This window comes from Vigna unguiculata, chromosome 10, assembly GCF_037176805.1.
Source record: "Vigna unguiculata cultivar grain cowpea cultivar isolate G323 ecotype 2 chromosome 10, ASM3717680v1, whole genome shotgun sequence".
NCBI lineage: Eukaryota > Viridiplantae > Streptophyta > Magnoliopsida > Fabales > Fabaceae > Vigna > Vigna unguiculata.
The window spans coordinates 52042805-52066655 of record NC_140801.1 but is presented as its reverse complement, the minus strand read 5'-3'; the positions used below and the strand labels follow the sequence as shown (position 1 = coordinate 52066655).

The window sequence follows — 23851 nt, the reverse complement described above, 5'->3', positions numbered from 1 at the left end:
AACTATTGAACCATAATTATATATTTTTTTTAAGAAATAGATTACTGTTTAATTTTAAATGCCGAGGGATTGCCCTTTTTTGTAATAGCTTCCAAAGTGCATGGCCGCCGGAGATAGGTAGCTTTTCCCATAAATTATGATTAATTAACAAAGTCGTCAATTAACCACATCTTTTTTGCTTTTCATGTAAGTGTCTATGTATTGTATTTCAACGAACAATTTCTTTTCCAAATGTTAAGCTAACAATTCTGACAAAAATCAAGAGAACCATTAAATATAAGTATAAAACGTTAACAAATAAGATTTTCAGTAAATTTTAGTAAATATTAATGCGTTTAAAAGGAAGTGTTATATGGTGTATGGGTAGTCTTATTTTTTTTTAAAGAATATGAAAAGGTCAACACAGTTCATGAAAATATTAACAAAAATGTTCGTAAAGTTAATTGAAATCAGTGGGTTCTAGAAACTAGGTTAAAAAAAATTGAATACCTTATAGTTTTTAATTAGTGAACGTTCTTTTCTCGATGAAAAGGAAATACTTCAAATTTAGCATCCAAAATCGATTGCTAATAAAAGGAATACAACCGAAGTTCAATATCCTAAGGTATCTAATTGCTCACAGTTTAAGTTCAATATAGGAAAATCTCTGGAAGAAAGCTATGAAATAAATATAATAAGCAAAACTTGATGAAGCCATTCCTCTCATTTCAATTACACTCAATTGACTGATTTTCTCACTTTAATTTCAATTTTCAACTCTAAGCTTTTATTTCAAATCTCAATATCCAAATATTTCCCAAGCCGGATTTAAATAGCCAAGGTCAATTTCTCCTTTCTAATGGCAATAATATTTTCCGTTGTTAAACTAAACTTGTCCTCTAAATTCTTTTCTAAGTCTAATTTTTCTTACATTTGATTACATATTTTACAAGTAGTGTCACCTATCATTGACAACTTGACACTAGAATCAGCAATGCTTTGGACTATTCCGTGAATGAAGATTTTCAACTATGGTGCCAATTGCAAACATCAATATTTGGACGCATTCAAAACTCTGCAATATAAACTTCTATATAGAACCTTGATCTGTCATGGCTTGGGCAATGGTTAGAAAGGCAGAAATGACTGCTCCATGCACCAGAGCCCTGTCATAACAACAAGCATATAATAAACATTAACTATGGCACCATATTTAAAAGAAAGACACTTCAAGATGAATGATCATTCAAACAAATCCATTGCATTTACAAGAATGTACAGTTACCATTACAGCTTTATGTTATACACAAATGCATTTTACTTTTGGATAACTGGTCAATACAAGGATGGTTAATGTAGTCCTGTTAAGTTTGTTTTTTCTTTTCTTTTATAATAGAAAAAAATTGCATCTCACATGCTATCTTGCTCACTAAAGAATAAACTTGGTCAAGAACGTGTCTTGAAAGAAAATAAAAGGGTGATTTTCTTTGCAATTGCTCATATTACTCAATACACAACATCAAGACAGCTTCATATAGGAAAACCATATATTTCTTTTCTTTGTATTAATGGAAGACCGCAAATTGAAAGAGGGTAGAAGAGAACTAATCAATTAGGATGCGTATGGAAAAGCATTAGTTTTTGAAAGTAAATCATAGAAAGCTTGCAGCTTTCATCCTTGTTGTAATGTTACTGAAAAATAAAAACTTACTCAGGGCTTTCTTTCTGATAACCAAAGTCAGTTGCAGCTTTGATAGCTCTCTGATATGTCTGTTTCATTGCTTCCTGCCCAAAGGAACAGCAAATTTGATGAGTTGGTGTAGAAACAGTGTGTGACTAATGCACAATGTGTGAAAGAAAAAATATTAACATTGATGACTCAATTTCTACTTAAGCTATATGTCAAATTTCATCTGGCACCAGTCATAACATTCTTAATGTGCCCCATGTACACTATAGTTGTCAAACTCCTAGCCCAAAACCAAAAACAGAAAACCGCAAATACATGAACAGATATACACAATACAATCCATAATGTATTCCTTTGCACATATTAGACATAACCGAGTTCATGTAAATTGTATAATTCTTTTCAAAAAGAGTGGAAGAATGAGCTCAATCCAGTTTGAATAGGAAGTGTAAATAAGAGCATTCATACAACAAAGGTGATATCAAACCAAAAAACCATTTACTATTCTTAAAAGGCAAACAATATAATTTGTAAAAGCAATTTGATTTCACAAAAGTACCTGCAATTTAGATTCAAAGTCCTCCGGTGACCAGTGCATCAAACTGCATTCATGATTCAGTTCAAGTTCTCCAGCTACAACCTGCAGGCAAGGAAAACAGAGACGACTAAGTCTCCAATTCCAACTGATGGCTAATAAACAAAATACCATACAGAACTAACTTTCCATCAACATTCTCAATTAAGGTGGATTAAGTTAGCATTTTCACATGGTTGCATTAAAAAATAAAAGTGGCCGCACTATGATCATCAATGTTGTGTTGTTTTGGTTAAGGTGGGGGCAATAGTGTGCAATAATTTTAATCTCACCCCTCCAGCACCAGCAGCCATTGCAGGAGCAATGAGAACACTAGCTTTTCTGAAAATCTGAACTGCCTCAGGGGTACAAGGCATGTTTGAACCTGGTATTTGAATTGAACAAGTAGCTTTGTTAGAATATACGAGAAAGAAGAGGAGGGCGAAAGCCATATATGTGGGAACTTAGAAGAACAACTACCTTCTACAAGTATACGACAACCTGAATTAACCAAATTAATGGCATCAGATTGATCAATTTCATTATGTGAAGCACAAGCAAATGCAACATCACACCTTTCACTCCACGGTTTTGCTTCATCATAGTACTTCGACCGAGCATAGGTTTTTGAATAGTCTCTACATATTGTCAATTTATGAACCAGTGAAATTATACACCATAAGCAAGCATAAAGCATAAACAAACATCAGAAATGATACAAACCGCAAACTTCTTTGCTGAGCTTTGATGTCTCTCAAAAATGATATTTTCATGTAGTCAAATCCATCCTCATCAACCAAATATCCTCTGGAATCTGACAAATACCTTTTTTAAAAACCATACTCCTTGACCAGGACGATACACAAAGGTACCCAAAATGATATGAGAAATCTAGATTCAATTACTACAATTCTTAATGATGATCTACATATAAGATGAAAACTTATGCAGTAACATAACACAAATTTTCATTCTTGCTAGAATAAAAGAACAAAGGCAAATCATCCTGGAAGATGTAGTAGACCCATTATATTCAAAATCATTAAAATACAAAATTACCTGATACTGAAATGGGAAGTGCACCATAAGCAATTAGCTTCTCCAAAACATGCATTGCAATCTTCCCAGAGCCGCTCACAACACATCTACAGGAAATTATAAATTAGAAGAATATTCGAGGATCACATAATGAGTGGAAACCAATTTAGGAAGCAAGAAATTTCACACTAGAAAATTGTCTTAAAAAGAACCTAATAAGTTAACAAATCAAATTATTGAAAATGAGAGTTTTCAAGTTTCTAACATTAATGGAATTCGTAACTCAAGAAAAAAAAGACTACCAAGTTGAAAATAAAAGATTCAAATCCTCATAAAGATGCTTAGTTATAAGAAGGAAATGAGGGTCAAGAAGGTAGCACCAATAATTAATGAGTCAATAGCAACAATTTTGATGAAATGATCGAAATTAAAATAGAAACCTTAATCCTTTAAGTTCTTTATTCATGTCAGCAAGCATGATCTGCGCAAAGAAAACCTGCAGAAGAATGACATGTTAAAAATTTAATAACTTTAAACTAGGAATGCATAACTTTTGTATGATGATCTTGTAGGCTAGAATGAACTTCCATCTTACATGCTCTTTGCTCTGATATGATGAGTTGCCTTATATGAGATTTTAAAAATAGTGGTTGGAGATTCTCTTCTTTTTTATTGAACAAGGAAATAAGGAAATGCATAAGAAATTGACAGGACCTGCTGTAAACATTTCTCTAATAAAGGGACCAAAAAAATGGAATAGAAAATGGAAGGCTACCAAAGAGCTTAATTTTATACATAATCACTCCAAATTTCATATCCCACCATACACCCACAGAGATCAAGAATTAAATATTGGAAATTACCAGTCCATAGCCAGTAGCTTCAGGTCGAAGACTGGAGCCAGACCAAAAGATCCTTGGCCCTGTAAAACTTCCCTGCATAAGTGAGGGATACATATGAAAATTACCCAATAAAAGAAATAGTTTTCCTTTATCCACAAATGTCATTATTTGTAAGTGTCCTAAGCTAAGTACATAAGCTTATATAACAACAAAAGTCAATAAAAAAGAAACAAGGTAGTCAGGTGGTCGATCAAGACTCAAGTTAAAATATATAAGTAAAGAAGAAAAAGAAATACGACAATACAATGAAGGGCACATGTCAATTTGATGGAGAGAAAACAGAACAAAAATGTAGAACAAGATGTCGATTTCACCAAAAATACAGAAACAACACCACAACTGCCATAAGAGCTGTGAGTTTCCATAAATGGATATGTTTACCAAAATCAAGGTGCTCTTTGCTCACAATGCTGTTGGGTCTCATGTTTGTTCTGAACTTCTCACAACTTAAACCTAGCCATTCTTATTAAAAAAAACCTATCTCAGACTAAAATACCAAAAAAAGAAAAGACAAGAAAAAGGGTAGTGAGTGAGGGAATTTTCCTTTTGTCAACAGTTGCAGGCACAATGGCCACAAATTTCTAGGCTGAAGGCCGCAATTCACAGCTGTGACTCCTGCTAGGCTGCTGCATAAAAATGCTCCACTATAGGTTGGATAGCATTCGAGGCTACTTTGCACTGCGACATGACTATGGTGCCACTAAAGGGAGCTATTAACAACTATGGTGTAGTAATTACATGAATCAAACAATGTCCTAATTTTGTATCATAAATCATGCCCATAAATACTCATTGATAGTTTTCATCACAATTTTTTCTTAATCTTCCCCTGCCACCAGTGATCTACTCTCCTAACCAGCGCTTCTGCAGATCTTCTCCACCTTAACCATAAGGACATCGAGAGATTCTCTAGAGGATAGGAAAAATTAAGGGAAAAAAATAAAGCAGATCTACATCATTGTACTTCAAAAGAGATAAGCTAACAACAAAAAGATGATCAAAATTACAAAATATGTAGACATACTTACTCCAGGTTTGCAAATGTAAGATGCATGTCTTTGAGTTTGTTCTACCTATTTACTCACTTTTCCCTAGGTCAATGAGATTTATTCTACTGACATTTTACATAAAATGCATCAAGCGAATCAGGTTTGAGGAAAATACATAAGAAAAAGGTAAAATATTTATTTTTACACCAAATAGTGTGTTAGGGTTGCATTACCTGAAAATGACCAGCTAGACGTCTATACTGTCCAAAGAGATATCCCATTTCTCGAGTACCAACACCCATTTCCTCTGATGGAAGGTCCTAATAGAGATTCATCACAAGAATATACATGAAATAGGACTTGGATGTGGCACAGTTAAAAGATGTAGAAAAATAATATGCTTTCAGTTACCTTGTCAGGCCCTAGGTAGCGATACATTTCACTCATGAAACTTTGGCAAAATCGCATAATCTGCCAACTTATCAAAGTAACATTTAGTAATTATAAAACTACTAGAGATGAAATTGAATAATTTGAAAATTTACCTCATTATCACTTTTTCCTTTTGGATCAAAATCACTTCCACCAGCTGCTCCTCCTAATTTGTATGGCGATAAGGCATTCTTTAAAGTCTGTAGAGAAGATTGTATTGTATAAACTAAAAGTGGACCAAAACAAAAATGCAGCTCAAAATAAAAAAGAAAGGCTTCAAGATACATCGTCACTCAACTAAACTCTACCCCTTATTACGGGAACAATTAATATTTTGAATGAATGCAGGTTTCCTGTCACAATCATTATATCTCCTAACATAAAGTACATAGGCCACAAAAGATCTATCCATGTTAGAAATACTTCGAAGATCTTGCCAATCTTTATATTAGGAAATATTTTAGAGGTATGGCATACAGTATTGATTTTCACATTTTTAATTTACTGTCTCAAATAGGCAGATAAGAAATAGGAAGGTTTGCTTATCAATTGCACATAAACAGCATACCTAAATGTGTAGTTAAAACACATTGGTAGAAGAAATCAAACACAAAAGAAAATGAATCAAACACATGCATCCTATGTTAGTGCAATACGTTCCAACGATTCTTAGGCATCTAAGATATCCATGTCCCAAAAGTCACCCAAAGAGAGTATTTAACAAAACTCCAACACTGACCTGCCCCCTCCGTATTCATTATATACTCTCACCATCTTTTTAATATCATTCTGGCATTTATTCTCTCTCTCTCTCTCTCTCTCTCCCTCTCCCTCTCTCTCTCTTTTTCCCTGTTATTGTTTTACTCCTACTCCCTTTGTTAGATATTATTAAGATATTGTTAGATATTGTTAATCACAATATCAAACAATATCTTTTATTTACTTTATTTATTTTCCGTTACTTTTTTTAATTGTATTTCTTTCTATTATAAATAGATTATCCTATGTGTGGTTTATACACAAGGGAGATTAATCTCAAACCCTATTTTCTCCATATTCAACACCCTTCAATTCTATATGGACATTGCATATGCCAGCACTCGATTTGCTTATTTATTCTCTCATTTATTATGTGTTTGATCTCTTAAAATCAGAAAAACAGACAACTACTACTACCATCTCCAACAGTGACATCAGATAATGTTAAAAGAATAATAAGAAAAGAAGGTGGGTTCTACCATGGTGATGAAATGTAAAAAGTAAGTGTTTAACATACAGCCCAAATGTAGGGGATTAACGATTACTTAGATTCCCCCCACCTTGTCCACCCAAAAAAAAAAAAATGGAAGAAAAACTTTTACACATGATGTGCATTCTTGTTGACCAATAGCTCAAAGGATTAAAAAGGAAGTATATTAGCTTCCAATTCAAGGAAACAAACTGCGATGGCATTAAGAAAGGCTTAATTCTGCAAGATTTAAGTCATTACTTACAAGAAATAATGTTATATATGAATACCAAAAATACTCATAATACCTGTTCAAAACCAAGGAACTTGGCAATACTTAAATTCATTGATGGATGAAAACGAATACCTCCCCTACATGGACCCATTGACTGGTTAAATTGTACCCTAAAGCCCCGATTTACATGTGTCTCACCCCTATCATCCACCCACGAAACTCGAAAAATAATCATTCGTTCAGGTTCCAACAGGCGCTCCATGATGTTAACATAACTGAAACATGAGAATATTCATTAGATGCATCCAAAACTAAAGGAATGACTTTGTCATTTGTTGATAGATAAATACATAATTATAGCCATTGGAATAAAAGCACACCGAGAATTTTTTGCTATGACTCTTTCAAGGGCTTGAACTGCCTCCTGGACTGCCTGAATGAATTCAAACTCATGAGGATCCCTTTTTAGTGTAGCTTCAAGTATTGATCCTGCTGTTTTTGACATGGCAAGTTCATTTATAGAATTGTCAGACAATACCTAAAATATAAGTACCCTCATAAGAAAGAAGATAACTTCTTATCAACTCAACATACTATATAGTGTGTAGATAACCAAAATGTTTTAATTTCAAGAAATTGAATATGTCAATTGTAAAGTAGAAATTCTATCATATATAACAACTGAAATAAACTGAAATTTGTCAGAGTAATGACAATCTGAAGTCTGACTCTTCAGTATCAGGAAAGGATAGAAACAACTCAAATAAGAACTGAAAGTATTTCTATTGTTTATGTATTCAGATTTGAATATTAAGGACCAGGTCCAGAGAATGTAGCACTTTTTAAGTATATATAAGGAACTAACAAAATTGATCAGCGAGGCAGATTCCTGTTATCCTATAAAATTGATCAACTGCATCTTTTGTAAAATTCGAACATAACTTACAAACATCTATTAAGAACTAATGACCACAATGTAAAATAAATTGGGAAGAGCAAAGCAAGTGATATAATTCAACTATTCAAAAACACAGTATACCACCATCAACATTTTCATAGACAATGCTAAAAATATCATCTTTTCATGCTAGTTAGCATACTGAGATGGCCAACCTTTTACGTAAACAGGTTTGTCAACCACAATTTTATCTTTGGAGGCCATTTGAAGACGAAGAGCCTCTTTGTGAAGCAAACTATTATTGTGTTCTTCCAGAGCACTCATTTGCATATTACGACTGCCCTCATTCCCATAAGGATTTCTTCTATGCTTTCGCCCATACTCCCTGCAGACAGAGCAGAAAATCCTAGGTGTCCCATCCTTCATATCTACAAAAGCCCATTTATAGGTGTCTGCCCATTCTTCTCTCCATCTTTTAACAACCTTTTTCTTCCTTTTCACTTGCTGGTTCTTGGACATATCTTGAGCATCATTAGAAAGTTGAGAAACCATCCCCATCTGCTTGCTCTCACCATGTTCTTCTGCAGAAGATTCCCGCATTGGTGCACCAATTAGAGTAGCGTTACCAAATGAAGGGTCATCATCCCCAGGTCCAATTTCTAAATCAATCTCCTCACCAAGTTCTCTTACAACCAAATTATGCCTCTGGCTTTGCTGAATCAAAGTCATATCATCCATTACAGAATTCATCCCTACTACTCCACTGGTTGGCAACAACATTCAGCATGACAGCCCTCAAAGCGAATTTTAAATGATTTGCTTTCTGCTAAACAAATACATCAAATCACCAACTTACCTGTTTTAGAATTAACAGAACAAACAAATCAAACTCATCTATAAGACAAACACATGTCTGAATCGGTTGGCGCAATTGACTTGGAATAGACACGGACAACATAAAGTAACCTACCACTCGAATTGACATCAAAACAGTGGCACTGTCTAGGCAATCTTGAGTTCTTCAAAATAGAAATTAACAAAAATCTCAAACATGAACACCATTTCTAGTACGCAGACAACATTTAAATTGAATAAACTCTCTCAAAACTTCCCTCAACCCCATTTTAGCTAGCACCCATCGGAACTTACAATCATTTAAACCCCAAGGCGTAGCACAAAAAGGCCAGTGTCCACAGACACCACACCTGATGGAGGAAAAAAATGTATTTTTTCCAACAACCAACAAATGATAATTAAATTTGCAGAAATACCCAGAATTGAATTTGACCACTGAGCTCAAATACCTTAAGAAATTGAACCAAAGTGACAGACAAGAAAAGCGGGGGTTTTGAGCATCTCGTTGCAGGTGAGATCAAAGAGGGGAGATTGGAGCAGTAAAAGGAGGAAACTTTAATTCGAAATTGAGGTTAGAGAGTGGAGTTTGATGTGTGTGGAACAAAAACATAGTTGGGGAGTTTAATGATTGTTTGTGGAACTGTTTGTTTTGTTAGGTATTTCAGAAATCGAAGAAAGTGGGGGCAGTGAAGAGTGACGAGGATGTATATCTTTCAGAAATGTTTTTGTCAGGAAATGATTTTCACATATACTTTTTTCACATTATTTAAATTTTCAATGCTTTTATTTATTATAGAGCAATATTTTTCATTTAAAATAAATTAATTTATCTTCAAAGTAAGAAAAATTAATTTACTTTTACTTAAAAGTATTACTTTTATAAAAATTTTAATGAAAATAGTCGATTTTTGTTTTCGTTTTAAAATGTGAGCATAAAAGGTCGCTGTGAACTAAGTATTGTATTCCTTAAAATGCAAGGTTCCTATTTTAATTTTATTGAAAGAAATTATCTAAAATGATTTCAAGTTATTATGACCCATGAATATATCAAAACGATATTTTTATGGTAACTTTTTAAAAAAAATAATTAATTAGTTGCAGTTTTAGGAACATGATATCCAGCATAATATTTTTAATTTACTCTTTCATTAATTAAAACTTATTGAAAATCATTCATTAAAGAAATTGTGCCATGAAAAAATATGTACGACTTTTTTTAAGTTCCAAAATTTATCTTGACAAGACGTTCTATAATTAATGCGCTCGAAGAGATGGAATGTAGATTTTATTTATCATATTTTAATTTTTAACATTATAAAATTTGCTATCTAGAAAAAGCTAAAAATACATATCATACTTCACAGGAACTTTGATTTGATAATAATGAAATTTCGTTAAAAAAAATTATAATATTGTCATCATCCCACATCATATTAATAAAAGCTATGTTATATATCACATTGGAATTTTCATAGAATATTTAAAATATGAAATTTTATTATGTATTAACTTTTAGTTAAACTCATACACTATGACTTCGATTTTTTTTTTTACCATGAATACCACTTATTTTTAGTTTATATGATTTTTTTTAACCACCCAATATCCTGATATATGTCCACGACCAAGTCTTCTGAATGATAATTTAACTTTAAAAATATAATTAGCAAGGAACTGGTTAATAATTAAATATTTCTTACATTATATAATGTGTATAATACATGTGTTCATCCTTCTCATTTGGATCAATCTCCATTGACTGATTTTCTCACATTGGCAGAAAGACTTCTAAACAAGAAAGCATATTCAATTTCAATGCTAACCTTTTTATTTATAATCTCAAGTTCAATAAGCTAAGGACACTTTCTCCTTTTTGTTGGGAACAACAAAGATTGTTAAACTAAATATGATCCTCTAAATATCTTTCTTTTCTAAGCTTAATCTTTCTTATATATTTTTCAAGGAAATATGCTTTGGCAATAGTGCCATCCTAGCATTGACAATTTGACACTAGCAGCAGCAATGATTTGGATTATTCAGTGAATGCAGATCTTCAACCACGGTGCTATCAGCATTTGGATGCATTCAAAACTTTGCAATATGAACTTCTATACAGAGCCTTGATCAGTCATGGCTTGAGCAATGGTTAGAAAGGCAGATATGACTGCTCCATGCACCAGAGCCCTGAAAATTTAGAAGACAATTCAAATGTTCATTCAAACAAATCCATTAAAGGAAACAACACTCACAAGAATCTATAGTTGCCATTAAAAGTTTTATTTTACTTTTTCGGATAAAAGAGTAATACAAGGATGGCTAATAGGTGTTTTAAGTTTTTTTACAATAGAAAAACACTGCATCTCAGACACATATCTGCTATGTTTATTTATACCGGGGAGTGTTAATTCTGGGAATTAAAGTTTATGTAGTATAGTAGCCTTCATTGTTGTTCTAAGGTTAATGAAGAAAGCACTTACTCGGGACTTTCCTTTTGATAACCAAAATCAGTTGCAGCTTTGATAGCTCTCTGATAAGTCTGCTTCATTGCATCCTGCCCCAGGAAACATTTAGTGAATTTGAAGACAGAAGTTGACATAAAGTTGTAACTTTTAAGCCGTTTATGCATGTAAGATTTCAATTTAAAACCAACTACATTTAGTGTCATATCAGATTTCAGTTTAAACTAATTTATATTAAGTGAAGTTGTGCAACAGATATACAAGTCACATTCTAAGCATTGAGGCAGCCGATTTAGGATTTCCTTAAAAAAGTTCACTGAAGTGTGAAAGAAAAATTGTTAACTAAACATGAGTAACTAAAAGAAGAAATGTATTCCTCTGCAAAGAAGAAACATAACTTATTTTAGGGATATTGTATCATTCTTTTCAAAAAACTTAAGAATGAGATAAGTTAAATGGAATAGGTGTTGGGTTTTTAATAAACTTAAACATATTAGCCATTATGGGTAACTAGCCGTTGTAAGAAACTAGCTGTTGTGGGTAGTTAATGCACTAACCGTTGGAATCTAGGTAGTTAATAAGTTAGCTGTTTATAGCCATTTATAGTCGTTTATTGTCGTTGAGAGTACAACGGTCAGAAAATGTGAGTCTATATATTGTATTGTGTATTGTATGAATAAATAACAACAAGAGGTGAATAAAGTTTTTTCATAAGTGAGGTTGATTGTCTACAAAGTGGTATCAAGAGCCAGTTAGCTTGAGTGTCTGAGAAAAGAGCTAGAGAGCTTGAGTGTTTGAAAAAAAAAAAGAGAGCTAGAGAGCTCAAGTGTTTTAGTGTTTGAAAAAAAGAGTGAAATGGCCAGTCTTACAAATAGTGTCTCCCTACCCAAGTTGACAAAGACAGTCAACTATGACAATTGGAGTCTAAAAATGAAGGCTCTTCTTGGCTCCCAAGAAAATTTGGAGGTGGTTGAAGATGGTTTCGATATACCAACCAACACTACAGGTTGGTCAAATGCCCAGTTGAAAGTGCTGAAATACGCACGTGAGAAGGACAAGGCAGTTTTGTACATCATGTACCAAGCTGTGGACGAGACTAGCTTTGAGAAGGTTGCAAGTGCTAAATCTTCAAAAGAAACGTGGGACATATTGGAGAAGGCGTATAAGGGGGATGACTGAGTGAAGTAGGTGCTACATCAAACACTCAAGGGTGAATTAGAAAGCATGAGGATGAAAGAGATAGAAGGAGTACCCGAGTACATAACTCAGGTTGAAACCGTGGCGAACCAACTTGCTAGAAATGGAGAGACGTTGCCCGCTAGCCGAGTTGTGGAGAAGATTTTGAGGTCATTGACAGATGATTTTGAGAACGTGGTTTGCACGATTGAAGAGTCCAAGGACCTATCAACGCTCACGGTTGAAGAGCTTGTTGGGTCACTTGAGGCACATGAGCAGCGGAAGAAGAAGAAGAAGGCGGAGCCACTTGATAAACTACTTCAAATGAAGGGAGAGGCTCAGACCACTCAAGGTAGAGGACAATACCGAGGAGGTATAGGAAGCAATCCTAGTGGTCAAAGCTGAGGACAAGAAAAGAAAGAACAGTCCAGTCAACAAAATTGGCACGGAAAAGGACGAGGTCCATGGAGAGGAGGTCGATCGAGCAACTCATGTTGAGTGCTTCAAGTGTGGCAAGTGTGGCCATTATGCGAAGGACTGTTACTCAGGCAAGTGTTTCAATTGTGGTAAGGTCGGACATTTTGCAAAAGATTGTCAATTTGAGAGTAGAAAAGAAGAGACGATTAATCTCACAAAAGAAGGAAAAGAAGAAGCGACATTGTTGATGATGGCGCGTAGCTCGGGGTTTGAGCATAAGCAAGTGGAGAATTCGGCAAGAAGACCGAGTAGCATGGAGAATTCAGCAAGAAGGCTGAGTAGAGTTGATAACTCAACAAGACAATCGAGTAGCGTGAATAGCTTGGCAAGACAACCAAGTAGGTTGCATAAGGATGGTGAGACATGCAAATAGCCCATACAAGGTGGTGGAGCATGTAGATACCCCGGACAATATGGTGAGCATGAGGCTAGCTCAATTAACTTGGTAGGGCGCCTACATAGCTCGGTTAAGTTGATGGAGCAAGTAGAGTACTCAGATAGCTCAATGGAGCATGTGAAAAGCTCAAGTAGCTCCTCCTTTGCAACAGAGAATTGAAAAGGAGTTTAGAGACAATTCAATTCTACAAGCAAGCGTAGAGAGAAGGAAACGGACTTTGCAAAAGTGGCGCTTGAAACTTGAACAAAATGTTTCAAGTTTGCAAGAACAGTTGCAAGTTGAGAAGGATCTGAGAGCTGCACTGGAGGTGCAAGATGAGAAGTGGCGACTTGAAATGGATGAGGAGATTGAGCACAACAATACGTGGGTGTGATCTGATCTTTCAAAAGGAAGTCGACCTATTGACAAGAACTCAGTTAACGACAAGTCGGCCACAAAGACAAAGAACCCAATGAGTAACAAGTCGGACAATGAGAAGAACAAGTCTGCCACTAAGAATGCAAAAATTGAGAGAGCAAAGAACAAGTTAGCCACAGGGAAAGCGAAGTACAAAGTGAAAGCGAAGGCAGCACTGAAGAAAGTGAAGAACTTAACTATTCATGAAAGGGACAAGTACAATGTGAGAAGAGTTATTGATCATGGAAAGCCGGGATAAAGAATAAAGGAACGAAGACGGAGAATAAAAGAAACATTTAAATTTACGGGAGAGTTTTGTTGGGTTTTTAATAAACTTAAATGTATTAGCCATTATGGGTAACTAGTCATTGTAAGAAACTAGCTGTTGTGGGTAGTTAATGCACTAGCTGTTGGAGTCTGGGTAATTAATAAGTTAGCCATTTATAGTTGTTTATTGCCGTTAAGAGTACAACGGTCAGAAAATGTGAGTCTATAAATTGTATTGTGTATTGTATGAATAAACAACAACAACAAGAGGTGAATAAAGTCAATAAGAACAACATACAACTAGACAACACCAAATCTAGCAACCATTACAATTCATTAAAAATGTAAATACCTAGTCTCATGCTTGAGGTGTCAATTCTCAACATGAGTGGGTATATTAGAGATTCTACATTGACTAAATATATGATTTGGCAAGCCTTACTTTAAAAACTGATTTTTTGGGGTGAATAAACCACAAATGTTAAGAAAACTATATAATTTGTGAGAGCAATTGATTTCACCAAACTACCTGCAATTTAGATTCAAAGTCCTCCGGTGACCAGTGCATCAAACTGCATTCATGATTCAGTTCAAGTTCTCCAGCCACAACCTGCAAGCAAGTTAGCATGGAGAAGAGAAGATTTAAGAAAGACCCACACAAATGTCATAGCTAATATTGATTTCAAATTGAATCTGTCATCAATTGAAAATAAAACCAATTAAATGATTTTAACCAATCCTATACATCATGATCACGGTTTCAATCTGACTTTTTATGTGGTGAAATGAAAAACGCTCAAAATGAGCCTATTCAGACATGGCTTAACAAGAGATTCTAATAGTAGTCCATAAGGGTATCAAGTCAATTGACTGCTTTGTGGTGCTAAATCACAGTCAAGTGAAACGTTCAGGTCAATGATTATTAGTTTAAAAAGACAAGAAGTGCACCTCACCATTGTAGGGTTTCAAGAAAGTCAAATAAACACAAACTCTGATGGACAGAGAGAGGGTGCTTCCATGACTAACCAATGACCATAGGTCGTAAACTTATCATCGAACCAAGCCTCGTGCTCATCAATTTCACAAGTAACCACTAAATATTTGCATATAATGAAAGTTTAATAAACCTATTATAATACATAACTATCTTTGCATCAATATTTTCAGTTAAGGTGGATATAATATACATTTTCAGTTAAAGTGTTTACATATTCAGTTAAGGTGGCTCTAACCACCAACACTAGCACAATCATTAATGTCACTGTGATTACGGTGGGAATATGTATGCAATATACATAGGAAAACAAAAGCAAAAAACCCACCCCTCCAGCACCAGCAGCCATTGCAGGAGCAATGAGAACACTAGCCTTCTTCAAAATATGAACTGCCTCAGGAGTACACGGCATGTTTGAACCTAGGATTCAAATTCAACAAGTCAATTCCACTAGTTGAAATGAGGAAGAAGGAAGTGGAGGCGGGGGCAGCATGGGGACAGTATTGCATTTGCATCTTAAGAGAACAACTACCTTCAACTAGTACACGACAACCTGAATTGACCAAATTAATGGCATCAGATTGATTAATTTCATTCTGTGAAGCACAAGCAAATGCAACATCACACCTTTCATTCCATGGCTTTGCTTCATCGTAATATTTGGACCGAGCATAGGTTTTTGAATAGTCCCTACATATTGTCAATTTATGAACAAGGACAGTAAAATTATATAAAATCGTAAGCAAAAAGCATAAACAAACAAGAGAAATGATACAAACCGCAAGCTTCTTTGCTGAGCTTTGATGTCTCTCAAAAATGATATTTTCATGTAGTCAAATCCATCTTCATCAAACAAATACCCTCTGGAATCTGACAAATGCATTTGTTAAAAAAGTACTCCTTGAAGAGACAGGATACACAAAGGTACTCAAAGTTATAAGACAGTGAGAATCTTAGACTTATTTACCAAGCATAAAATTTCATTTTTTCTAAAATAAAATAATACAGACAGCCTCCTAGTACATGCAGTAACCCCCTATATTCATAAAAAAACGATATTACCTGATACTGAAATAGGAAGAGCACCATAAGCAATTAGCTTTTCTAAAACATGCATTGCGATCTTTCCAGAACCACTCACAACACATCTACAAGAAATTATAAATTATAATTTATAAAAGTATTTCAGTAACATGAATGAGTGAAATCAAAGTAACAAATTTCACAATACATAATTGTCTTAAAAAAACTAACAAGTTAGCAAAAGAAATTACTGAAAATGGGAGTTTCCAAGTCTCTAATATTGTTGGAATTTTGAATTCAAGAAAAGAATATTATATCAACGTGAAAATAAAAGATTTATATCCTCGTAAGGATACTTAATTATAAAAATAATGATGGTCAGAAAGTTAGAAGCACTAAGATTGAACGTCAGTAGCAACAGTGTTTATGAAATGGTCTAAATTTAAATAGAAACCTTAGTCCTTTAAGTTCTTTATTCATGTCAGCAAGCATGAGCTGGGCAAAGAAAACCTGCAGAAGGACATGCCAAATTTGTTAATTTAATTACTTGAAACAATAGATGCAGAGAACCTTTTATGATGATCTTGGACAGAATGCTCTTGTATGTTACATGCCCTTTATTCTGAAAAGATTTTAGTCAATAATGGTTAGGGATTAGTCTTATTTTTTTATTGAATATATGCACAAGAAATTGACACGACCTGCCATAAAAGGTTATCTCATACACAAATACCAAAACATAAAGGGACAGAAAATGAAAGGCTACATGGGTTACGTTTCATACTTAATCACTCAAATTTTCACATCTAACCATGCATCCACAGAGAATAAGAATTAAATATTGAAATTACCAGACCGTAGCCAGTAGCTTCAGGTCGAAGACTGGAACCAGACCAAAATATTCTTGGCCCTGTAAAACTTCCCTGCATAAGTAAGGCATACACATGAAAAATAGCCAGCAAAAGAAAAACAGTTTTCTTTTCTGCCACAAATGCTAACATGTTTGTAAACTGATTAGACATGTTACAAGTAGCACTATACATGATGTTTCAGTTCAAGATATGTAACATTCTTTTCTGCAAAGTAAAGCAATGATCCCAAGCCCATAAAGGCAAAAAACAACCAGTTCTTTTACTGTTAGATTTGGCAATTAAGTCCATAGTTGTCAATTTCGGATAGAAGAGAAGAGCATCCAGTCCCAAAATCACCATATGGGATAGCACATAGAAAGACAAATGTTATTTTAAATATTTAAATATAATTTGTAATTAAAATATTAAGGAATTATAACTAATAGTTGAAACACACAACATAATAACCACACAAGTTGAAAAATAAAAGAAATATGTAAAGAGGTAAAGACTCCAATTAGAACTTAGAAGACAGAAGAAAAATAAAAGACCAATGTCAATTTCATAGATGGAGGATAGAGAAAGCTAGATTGAGTGCTCTTTGCCTGCAGTGCTGTTATGTCTCATGTTTGTTCTTATCTTATCAGAACAGAAATGTAACAGTTCTTGTAAAAGAAACACCAGCATCAGAAACGGTGGTAGTGAGGGTTTTTCTTTACATCAACAGTTGTGGCAACAATGACAATAAATTTCTGGGATAAAGGCTTCAGGTCATAGTCGTGATTCCTGGAACACCACACATTACTATTGTGCCACAATAGGGAGTTTTCAGTAATAACGGGGAATAAGTTACATGGATCAAACAATGTTGTAAAGTTGGTTGTATCATAAATCATGTCTATAAATTAACCCTTCTCGATGGTTTTGACTCTAATATTTTATTCATCTCTAGTGGTTAGGCTATCCACCACCATATCTACTCAGCCAGCAGGGGCTTCTGAAGATCTTCTTCATGCATACCCAACCCAGCCCATTAGAACTTCTACTGGTCCTCTAAAGGATGAGAAAGAAATAGGGAAAAAAAATGTAAACCCAATCTACATCATGTATGACAGGATAGACAAAAGGAAAATACAAGTGGGCCCAATATTTGGCATATATATTTGAAGAGAGGCAAGAAAGGATAAGAAAAGTATGAGGATGCTCAGTATTGAGATAGTTACTGGATAAGGGGAAATACATGTGGGATAAAGAATATCAAAGTGGGGTGAGCGGGAAGAATCAGTGTTTTAGGGAAGCTTCTATTAGTCAGAACAAGAGAATTATCTCTGTGTGAGGAGCTTGACTTTGGAATCCAGAGGGAAAGGGTTATTTACAAGGGTTACTTCTAATATTTCTTTATTTTCATAATGATATTTTCTGCTGCTTGGACTTGTACGTCATTTTGCTTCAAAGGTAATAAGCTATCGACTAAAGAGATTATGAAATTACAAAATATGTAGAAAATAAGGCTTACTTATCTATTCAATTTTTTATTGGTCATTAAGATTTATTATATAAATGTTAATACAAAAAGTGCATCAAGGAACTCGGATCTGAGGGATAAGCATGCAGGGGGGAATACATAAGAAAAAAGTAAATTATTAATGTTTCTACCAAATAGTTAGGATTTGAGAGTGTATGAATGAATTACCTGAAAATGACCAGCTAGACGTCTATACTGTCCAAAAAGATACCCCATTTCTCGAGTGCCAACACCCATTTCCTCGGATGGAAGGTCCTAATAGACATCCATCTCAACAATAATTCATGAAATAGGCCTTGAATGTGAAAAAGTTAAATCGATAATGAAGAAAAGTGTGCTTTTAGTTACCTTGTCAGGTCCCAAGTAGCGATACATCTCACTCATGAAACTTTGGCAAAATCGCATAATCTATCAAAGTAACAATTAGTCATTAGAAAACTAATTGAGCAGAGAACGAGTTGAATAAGTTGAAAATTCACCTCATTATCACTTTTTCCTTTTGGATCAAAATCACTCCCACCAGCTGCTCCTCCCAATTTGTATGGTGATAAGGCATTCTTTAAAGTCTGTAGAGAAGGATGTCATATAAACTATAAAGTGGTCCAACACAGAAGTCAAGCTCAGAATCTAGGTTCTTAACTTTTCCCAATATGTGACTCTCTGTATATTTGTCAAATTTAAACAAATAAAGGCTGTATATACATCCTTTCTCAACCAAACTCAAGACATTGTATAGTTAGTATTTTGAGTGAATAAAGGTTTTCTGTCTCAACCATTGTGTTTCCTTACAAAATGTACATAGATCACACAAGATAAAGGCATGTTAGAAACATTTCAATCCTTAATATTTATTTTGCCACATTTTAATGTATATATTCTCCTTTCAAAAGAAGGAAAGAAAAAACAGACTACTATCAAACAGTCCTACCAGTGACATCACATTCAATATTAAAAGATAATAAAAAAGAAAAAGGTGGCTATACCATGCTAATGAAATGAAAAAAGTAAGTGCATAACATATCTCCCAAATATAATTGACTAACAAAATCGTTTACGCTTTGCATTTTTGTGGTAGACAAATAGCAAAAGAAGCATAAATTGCTTCCAAGTCATGGAAAAAATGATAGTATTAAAATAGAATAAATTCTACAGAAGTTAAGTCATTAGTCATGAGAAATAATGTATTATATGTATACCAAAATTACTCATAATACCTGTTCAAAACCAAGGAACTTGGCAACACTTAAATTCATTGATGGGTGAAAACGAATACCACCCCTACATGGACCCATTGACTGGTTATATTGTACCCTAAAGCCCCGATTTACATGAGTCACGCCCCTATCATCCACCCAAGAAACCCTAAAAACAATCACTCTTTCAGGTTCCAACAAGCGCTCCATGATGTTAACATAACTGAAACGTGAGAATATTGGTGAGAAGAATCCAATACTAAAGCATTGTCTTTATCATTTGTGTATAAACAAATATAAAATTATAACCATTTGAATAAAACATACCGAGAGTTTTTTGCTATGACTCTTTCAAGGGCTTGAACTGCCTCCTGGACTGCCTGAATGAATTCAACCTCATGAGGGTCCCTTTTCAGAGTAGCTTCAAGAATTGATCCAGCCGTTTTTGACATGGCAACTTCAATTATAGAATTGTTAGACAATACTCAAGAACATAAGCATGTTTATAAGAAATATTACTTCTAATCAATTCTATATATTATTCCGCATGTAGATAACCAATATTTTTCAAGAAATTGATTGTCAACTCTAAAACAAACTCTATCACACAGCACAACAGAAATGAGCTGAAATTTACCATGGTAGTGATAACACAAATCTTGATTGTCAGATATCAAGATTACTTCTAATCAATACCATATTATTCGGTGTGTGGATAACGAACATATACTCATTTCAAGAAATTGACTATCAACAGAAAAATACAAATTCTAACACAAATTCTAACACTCAGAACAGCAGAAACGAGCTGAAATTTACCATAATAATATAATACAAATCTTGATTGTCAGATATCAAGATGATGCCTGATAAAATTCCACGTATTATTTAGTATGCAGATAACCAACGTATACCCATTTCAAGAAATTGATTATGTCAACTGTAAAATACAAATTCTAGCACTCAGAACAACATAAATGAGCTGAAATTTACCATATTAACGATAATACAAATCTTAATAGTTAGACAATACAAATCTTAATTGTTAGACAATACAAATCTTGATTGTTAACACTCCTTGATTGTCAGATATCAAGATTACTTCTAATTAATTCCATATACTCATCTCAAGAAACTGACTACTTCAACCGTAAATAAAAACTATATCACTCAGAAGAAAAAATGAGAAGAAACATATCGTAATAACGATAATACAATCTTGATTGTTAGATATATATGGTAAAGAGAAAAAAGAACTAAAATTATATGTATCATTTACACTGAGGTCAGGGATTAAGAACCAGATCCTCTAATACAGCACTATATGAAAGGAGGAAACAGTAAGAGAAAAGGAGATGAACCCAAGAGAAAAAGTTGAGAGAGAGTCTGAAAATGGTCTATTCCGTTTCTAGTAGAAAATGAAATAACCCTATTGTCTGACCACAGCTCCGAATATAAAAGGAAACTGTGTATGGTATACTGTTGCAGCTGTAGTTCAGTTGTAACAGTACAGTTGAGCAACTAACTAAACAGTTAAACTGATCTGCTGGTTAATTCTCTTGGCTAACAGAATGAGTGTGCACATACCATGTTTTTAAGCTAACAACATACAACTCCAGGATACAGTCAGCATACAGATACAGTTGTAAACAAAATCTAAAACTAATATTATATTATTCGGTAAGAAAAGGAGAAAGCAAGCATTTGAAATTAAAAGTGTCTAGGGAAACTAAGTTTTGTAAAGCAACCATTAAACCAGTGGATGGAACAAAATAAAATTAATAAAAGGGTTGTATGCCATAGGATGCTTTGAAATCACTCAGTAGTTTAACCACTAAAGGAAGTAGCATAGTAGTTTACAATATCTAACAAACAACATAATGCTTGCACTTCATGAACTAAAGATCATTTGAAATGTTGAATGCAGAAGTGAAGCATATTCTTATTATCCTATGTAATTGATTGAATGCATCTATTTTGAAACACAACTAACAAATATATTTTTTATAAAACTATGACCAGAAAATAAAATGAATAGGGGAAGGGCACAACAGATGATTCAAGTCAACTATTACAAAGCAGAATATACAACCATTATAATTTGAAAAGAATAAAAGTATTATCTGTACATAACAGTTATTGCAGCATTCTGAGATGGCCAACCTTTTACATAAATAGGCTTGTCAACCACAATTTTATCTTTGGAGGCCATTTGAAGACGTAGAGCCTCTTTGTGAAGCAAACTATTATTGTGTTCTTCCAGGGCACTCATCTGCATGTTTCGGCTGCCCTCATTCCCATAAGGATTTCTTCTATGCTTCCGGCCATACTCCCTGCAGACAGAGCAGAAAATCCTAGGTGTCCCTTCCTTCACATCAACATAAGCCCATTTATAGGTGTCTGCCCATTCTTCTCTCCATCTTTTGACAACCTTCTTCTTCCTTTTCACCTGTTGGTTCTTGGACATATCTTGAGAATCATTACGAATTTGAGAAACCATCCCCATCTGCTTGCTCTCACCATGTTCTTCAGCAGAAGATTCCCGCATTGGTGCACCAATTAGAGCACCATTACCAAATGAAGGGTCATCCTCCCCAGGTCCAATCTCCAAATCAATCTCCTCACCAAGCTCTCTCACAACCAAGTGATGTCGCTGGCTTTGCTGAATCAAAGTCATATCATCCATTGAAGAATTCATCCCTATTACTCCACTCATAGGCAACAACATTCAGCATGACAGCCCTCTCGAACTAAAAATTATTTGCTTTCTGTCAAAACAAATACATCAAATCACCAATTTACCTATTTAAGAGTTAATGGATCAAACAACAAAAACTCATTTACAGGATAACAATATGCTACACTGCATTGCACAATTGAGTTGGATTAGACCCACAACAACAACTAACCTACAACGCAAAGAAATCAAAACAGTGGTACTGTCTGGGCCAGTCTTCACCTCTACAAACCGCAATTAACTCAAAAATCCCAAATATGAACATCATTTCTTGTAATCAGGCAACATTTAACAAACTCACTCAAAACCTCCCTCAACCATTTGAATTGACAATCTTTAAAACCCCAAGGAACAGCATGAACCTCAGAAACCTCACAAATACAAAAGGCAATAGCCCACAAACTCCAAAAGTGATGGAGAAAAAAAAAAAACCTTTTTTCGCCAAAGACCCACAAATGATAATTAAATTTGCAGAAATACTAAGAAGTTGAAAATGACCACCGAACTCAAATACCTTCAGGAATTTAACGAAAGTGACAGACTCAAAAGGCGCAACTTTTGAGCATCTCGTGGTTGGAGTGAGATCAAACAGCGAGTTTGAAACAGTGAAAGAAAGAATCTTTTATTCGAAATTGAGGTTGGAGAGTGGAGTGGGATGATGAGTGGAACAAAAACGTAGTTGGGAGTTTGATGATTGTTTCTGGGACTGTTTCTTTTGCTGGGAATTTCAGAAACCAAAGAGAGTGGGACGAGTGAGGAGTGACGAGGATATACGCATCATCACCATCATCATTATCATCATGTATGGATGGTGATGTTATGTGATGTGATATGATGTGGATTGTGCGCGTGATCATCATCCATCAGTGTGCAAAGTGCCACGATCGCGATGTTATTCCAAAAGAAAGTAGAGACCGTCTTAATGGAGATTGACACACGTAATTGGATCGGCCATGGATGAATTTTTAAAATCCGCATGCATTGCTTCATACGAAGTAAAAGAATTTTCGTACATAAATGCCTTTTTCAGAAATGTTTTTTCTAGTGAAATAACTTTCTTATTTTAATCAAAATTTGTATTACTAATAAATATTTTCACATGGTTTATGAGAATATTGAATATCTAAAATAATTATTTTAAAATAAGCAAAATCATTTTTTAACTCTGCCCCAGATGTTATTTTCCGACCAAGTATTCCCAATTGTAATGAAAAAGAGTGAAATGTTTTAACGAACAGTTTACTTTATAGGTTAGAGACTATTGAGACATTATGATTCATAAAATTTCTAAAACATTTTTTAAGATGATTAAATAGAGAGAGCATTCTATATTATAACTAGTTCAATGTGGAAACCTAATCTATGTGGGTAAATAAAAAGTAGAGAAATAAAAGAGAAAAAGAATAAAAGAAATTATACTTCCATACATGAATAAACTTCTAAAAGGTATTGAATGAAATTAATTTTTAAGATTTATATAACTACAAAAAACAAATGCTGTTATATCTTCGATCAAATATAGAAAATGATTAAATT

General features: G+C 34.2%; 2 protein-coding genes across 7 annotated transcripts; both read right to left on the bottom strand.

The window, feature by feature from the left end:
- Positions 1–702: 702 nt before the first annotated feature.
- On the bottom strand, positions 703–9520 carry LOC114166518 (uncharacterized). 5 transcript variants are annotated; one of them, XM_028051264.2, is made up of 17 exons: positions 9270–9518; positions 8936–8984; positions 8181–8821; positions 7448–7559; positions 7141–7342; positions 5718–5804; positions 5584–5643; positions 5406–5492; positions 4145–4216; positions 3722–3777; positions 3303–3388; positions 2967–3057; positions 2724–2881; positions 2537–2628; positions 2229–2309; positions 1691–1764; positions 703–1145 (listed from the first exon to the last, which is right to left on the bottom strand). In XM_028051264.2, exons 3-17 carry the CDS (start codon positions 8743–8745, stop codon positions 1070–1072), a joined length of 1899 nt encoding a protein of 632 aa, XP_027907065.1. In that variant the 5' UTR covers positions 8746–8821; positions 8936–8984; positions 9270–9518; the 3' UTR covers positions 703–1069. The 5 variants fall into 5 exon arrangements, with proteins under 5 accessions (XP_027907065.1, XP_027907066.1, XP_027907063.1 ...); XM_028051265.2 differs by lacking the exon at positions 8936–8984 and having other exon boundaries at positions 7448–7556; positions 9270–9520; XM_028051262.2 differs by lacking the exon at positions 8936–8984 and having other exon boundaries at positions 8181–8788; positions 9270–9520.
- Positions 9521–10498: 978 nt separating this feature from the next.
- LOC114166517 (Amino acid dehydrogenase family protein) lies at positions 10499–23272 on the bottom strand. Of its 2 annotated transcripts, none has more exons than XM_028051258.2 (16): positions 22830–23272; positions 21742–22346; positions 19906–20035; positions 19600–19801; positions 18865–18951; positions 18734–18793; positions 18554–18640; positions 16861–16932; positions 16464–16519; positions 16049–16134; positions 15766–15856; positions 15519–15676; positions 15315–15406; positions 14522–14602; positions 11298–11371; positions 10499–11004 (listed from the first exon to the last, which is right to left on the bottom strand). In XM_028051258.2, the coding sequence occupies exons 2-16, from the start codon at positions 22304–22306 to the stop codon at positions 10929–10931; spliced, it is 1917 nt and encodes a 638-aa protein (XP_027907059.1). In that variant the 5' UTR covers positions 22307–22346; positions 22830–23272; the 3' UTR covers positions 10499–10928. The 2 variants fall into 2 exon arrangements, with proteins under 2 accessions (XP_027907059.1, XP_027907060.1); XM_028051259.2 differs by lacking the exon at positions 22830–23272 and adding an exon at positions 22488–22723.
- Between the last annotated feature and the right edge of the window lie 579 nt (positions 23273–23851).

What these genes read in the sequence shown, in the direction of transcription:
- LOC114166518 (XM_028051262.2), bottom strand. Translation starts at nt 8,745, where the DNA reads ATGTTGTTGCCAACCAGTGGAGTAGTAGGGATGAATTCTGTAATGGAT. An exon ending in AAGGAAAAAGTGATAATGAG is followed by an intron (nt 5,644 to 5,717) that starts GTAAATTTTCAA and finishes ATAAGTTGGCAG; the next exon opens with ATTATGCGATTTTGCCAAAG. An exon ending in TATCAGAAAGAAAGCCCTGA is followed by an intron (nt 1,146 to 1,690) that starts GTAAGTTTTTAT and finishes TTGTTATGACAG; the next exon opens with GGCTCTGGTGCATGGAGCAG.
- LOC114166517 (XM_028051258.2), bottom strand. Translation starts at nt 22,306, where the DNA reads ATGTTGTTGCCTATGAGTGGAGTAATAGGGATGAATTCTTCAATGGAT. An exon ending in GCTACTTGGGACCTGACAAG is followed by an intron (nt 18,641 to 18,733) that starts GTAACTAAAAGC and finishes GATGTCTATTAG; the next exon opens with GACCTTCCATCCGAGGAAAT. An exon ending in TCTTCCTATTTCAGTATCAG is followed by an intron (nt 15,857 to 16,048) that starts GTAATATCGTTT and finishes TGCATTTGTCAG; the next exon opens with ATTCCAGAGGGTATTTGTTT.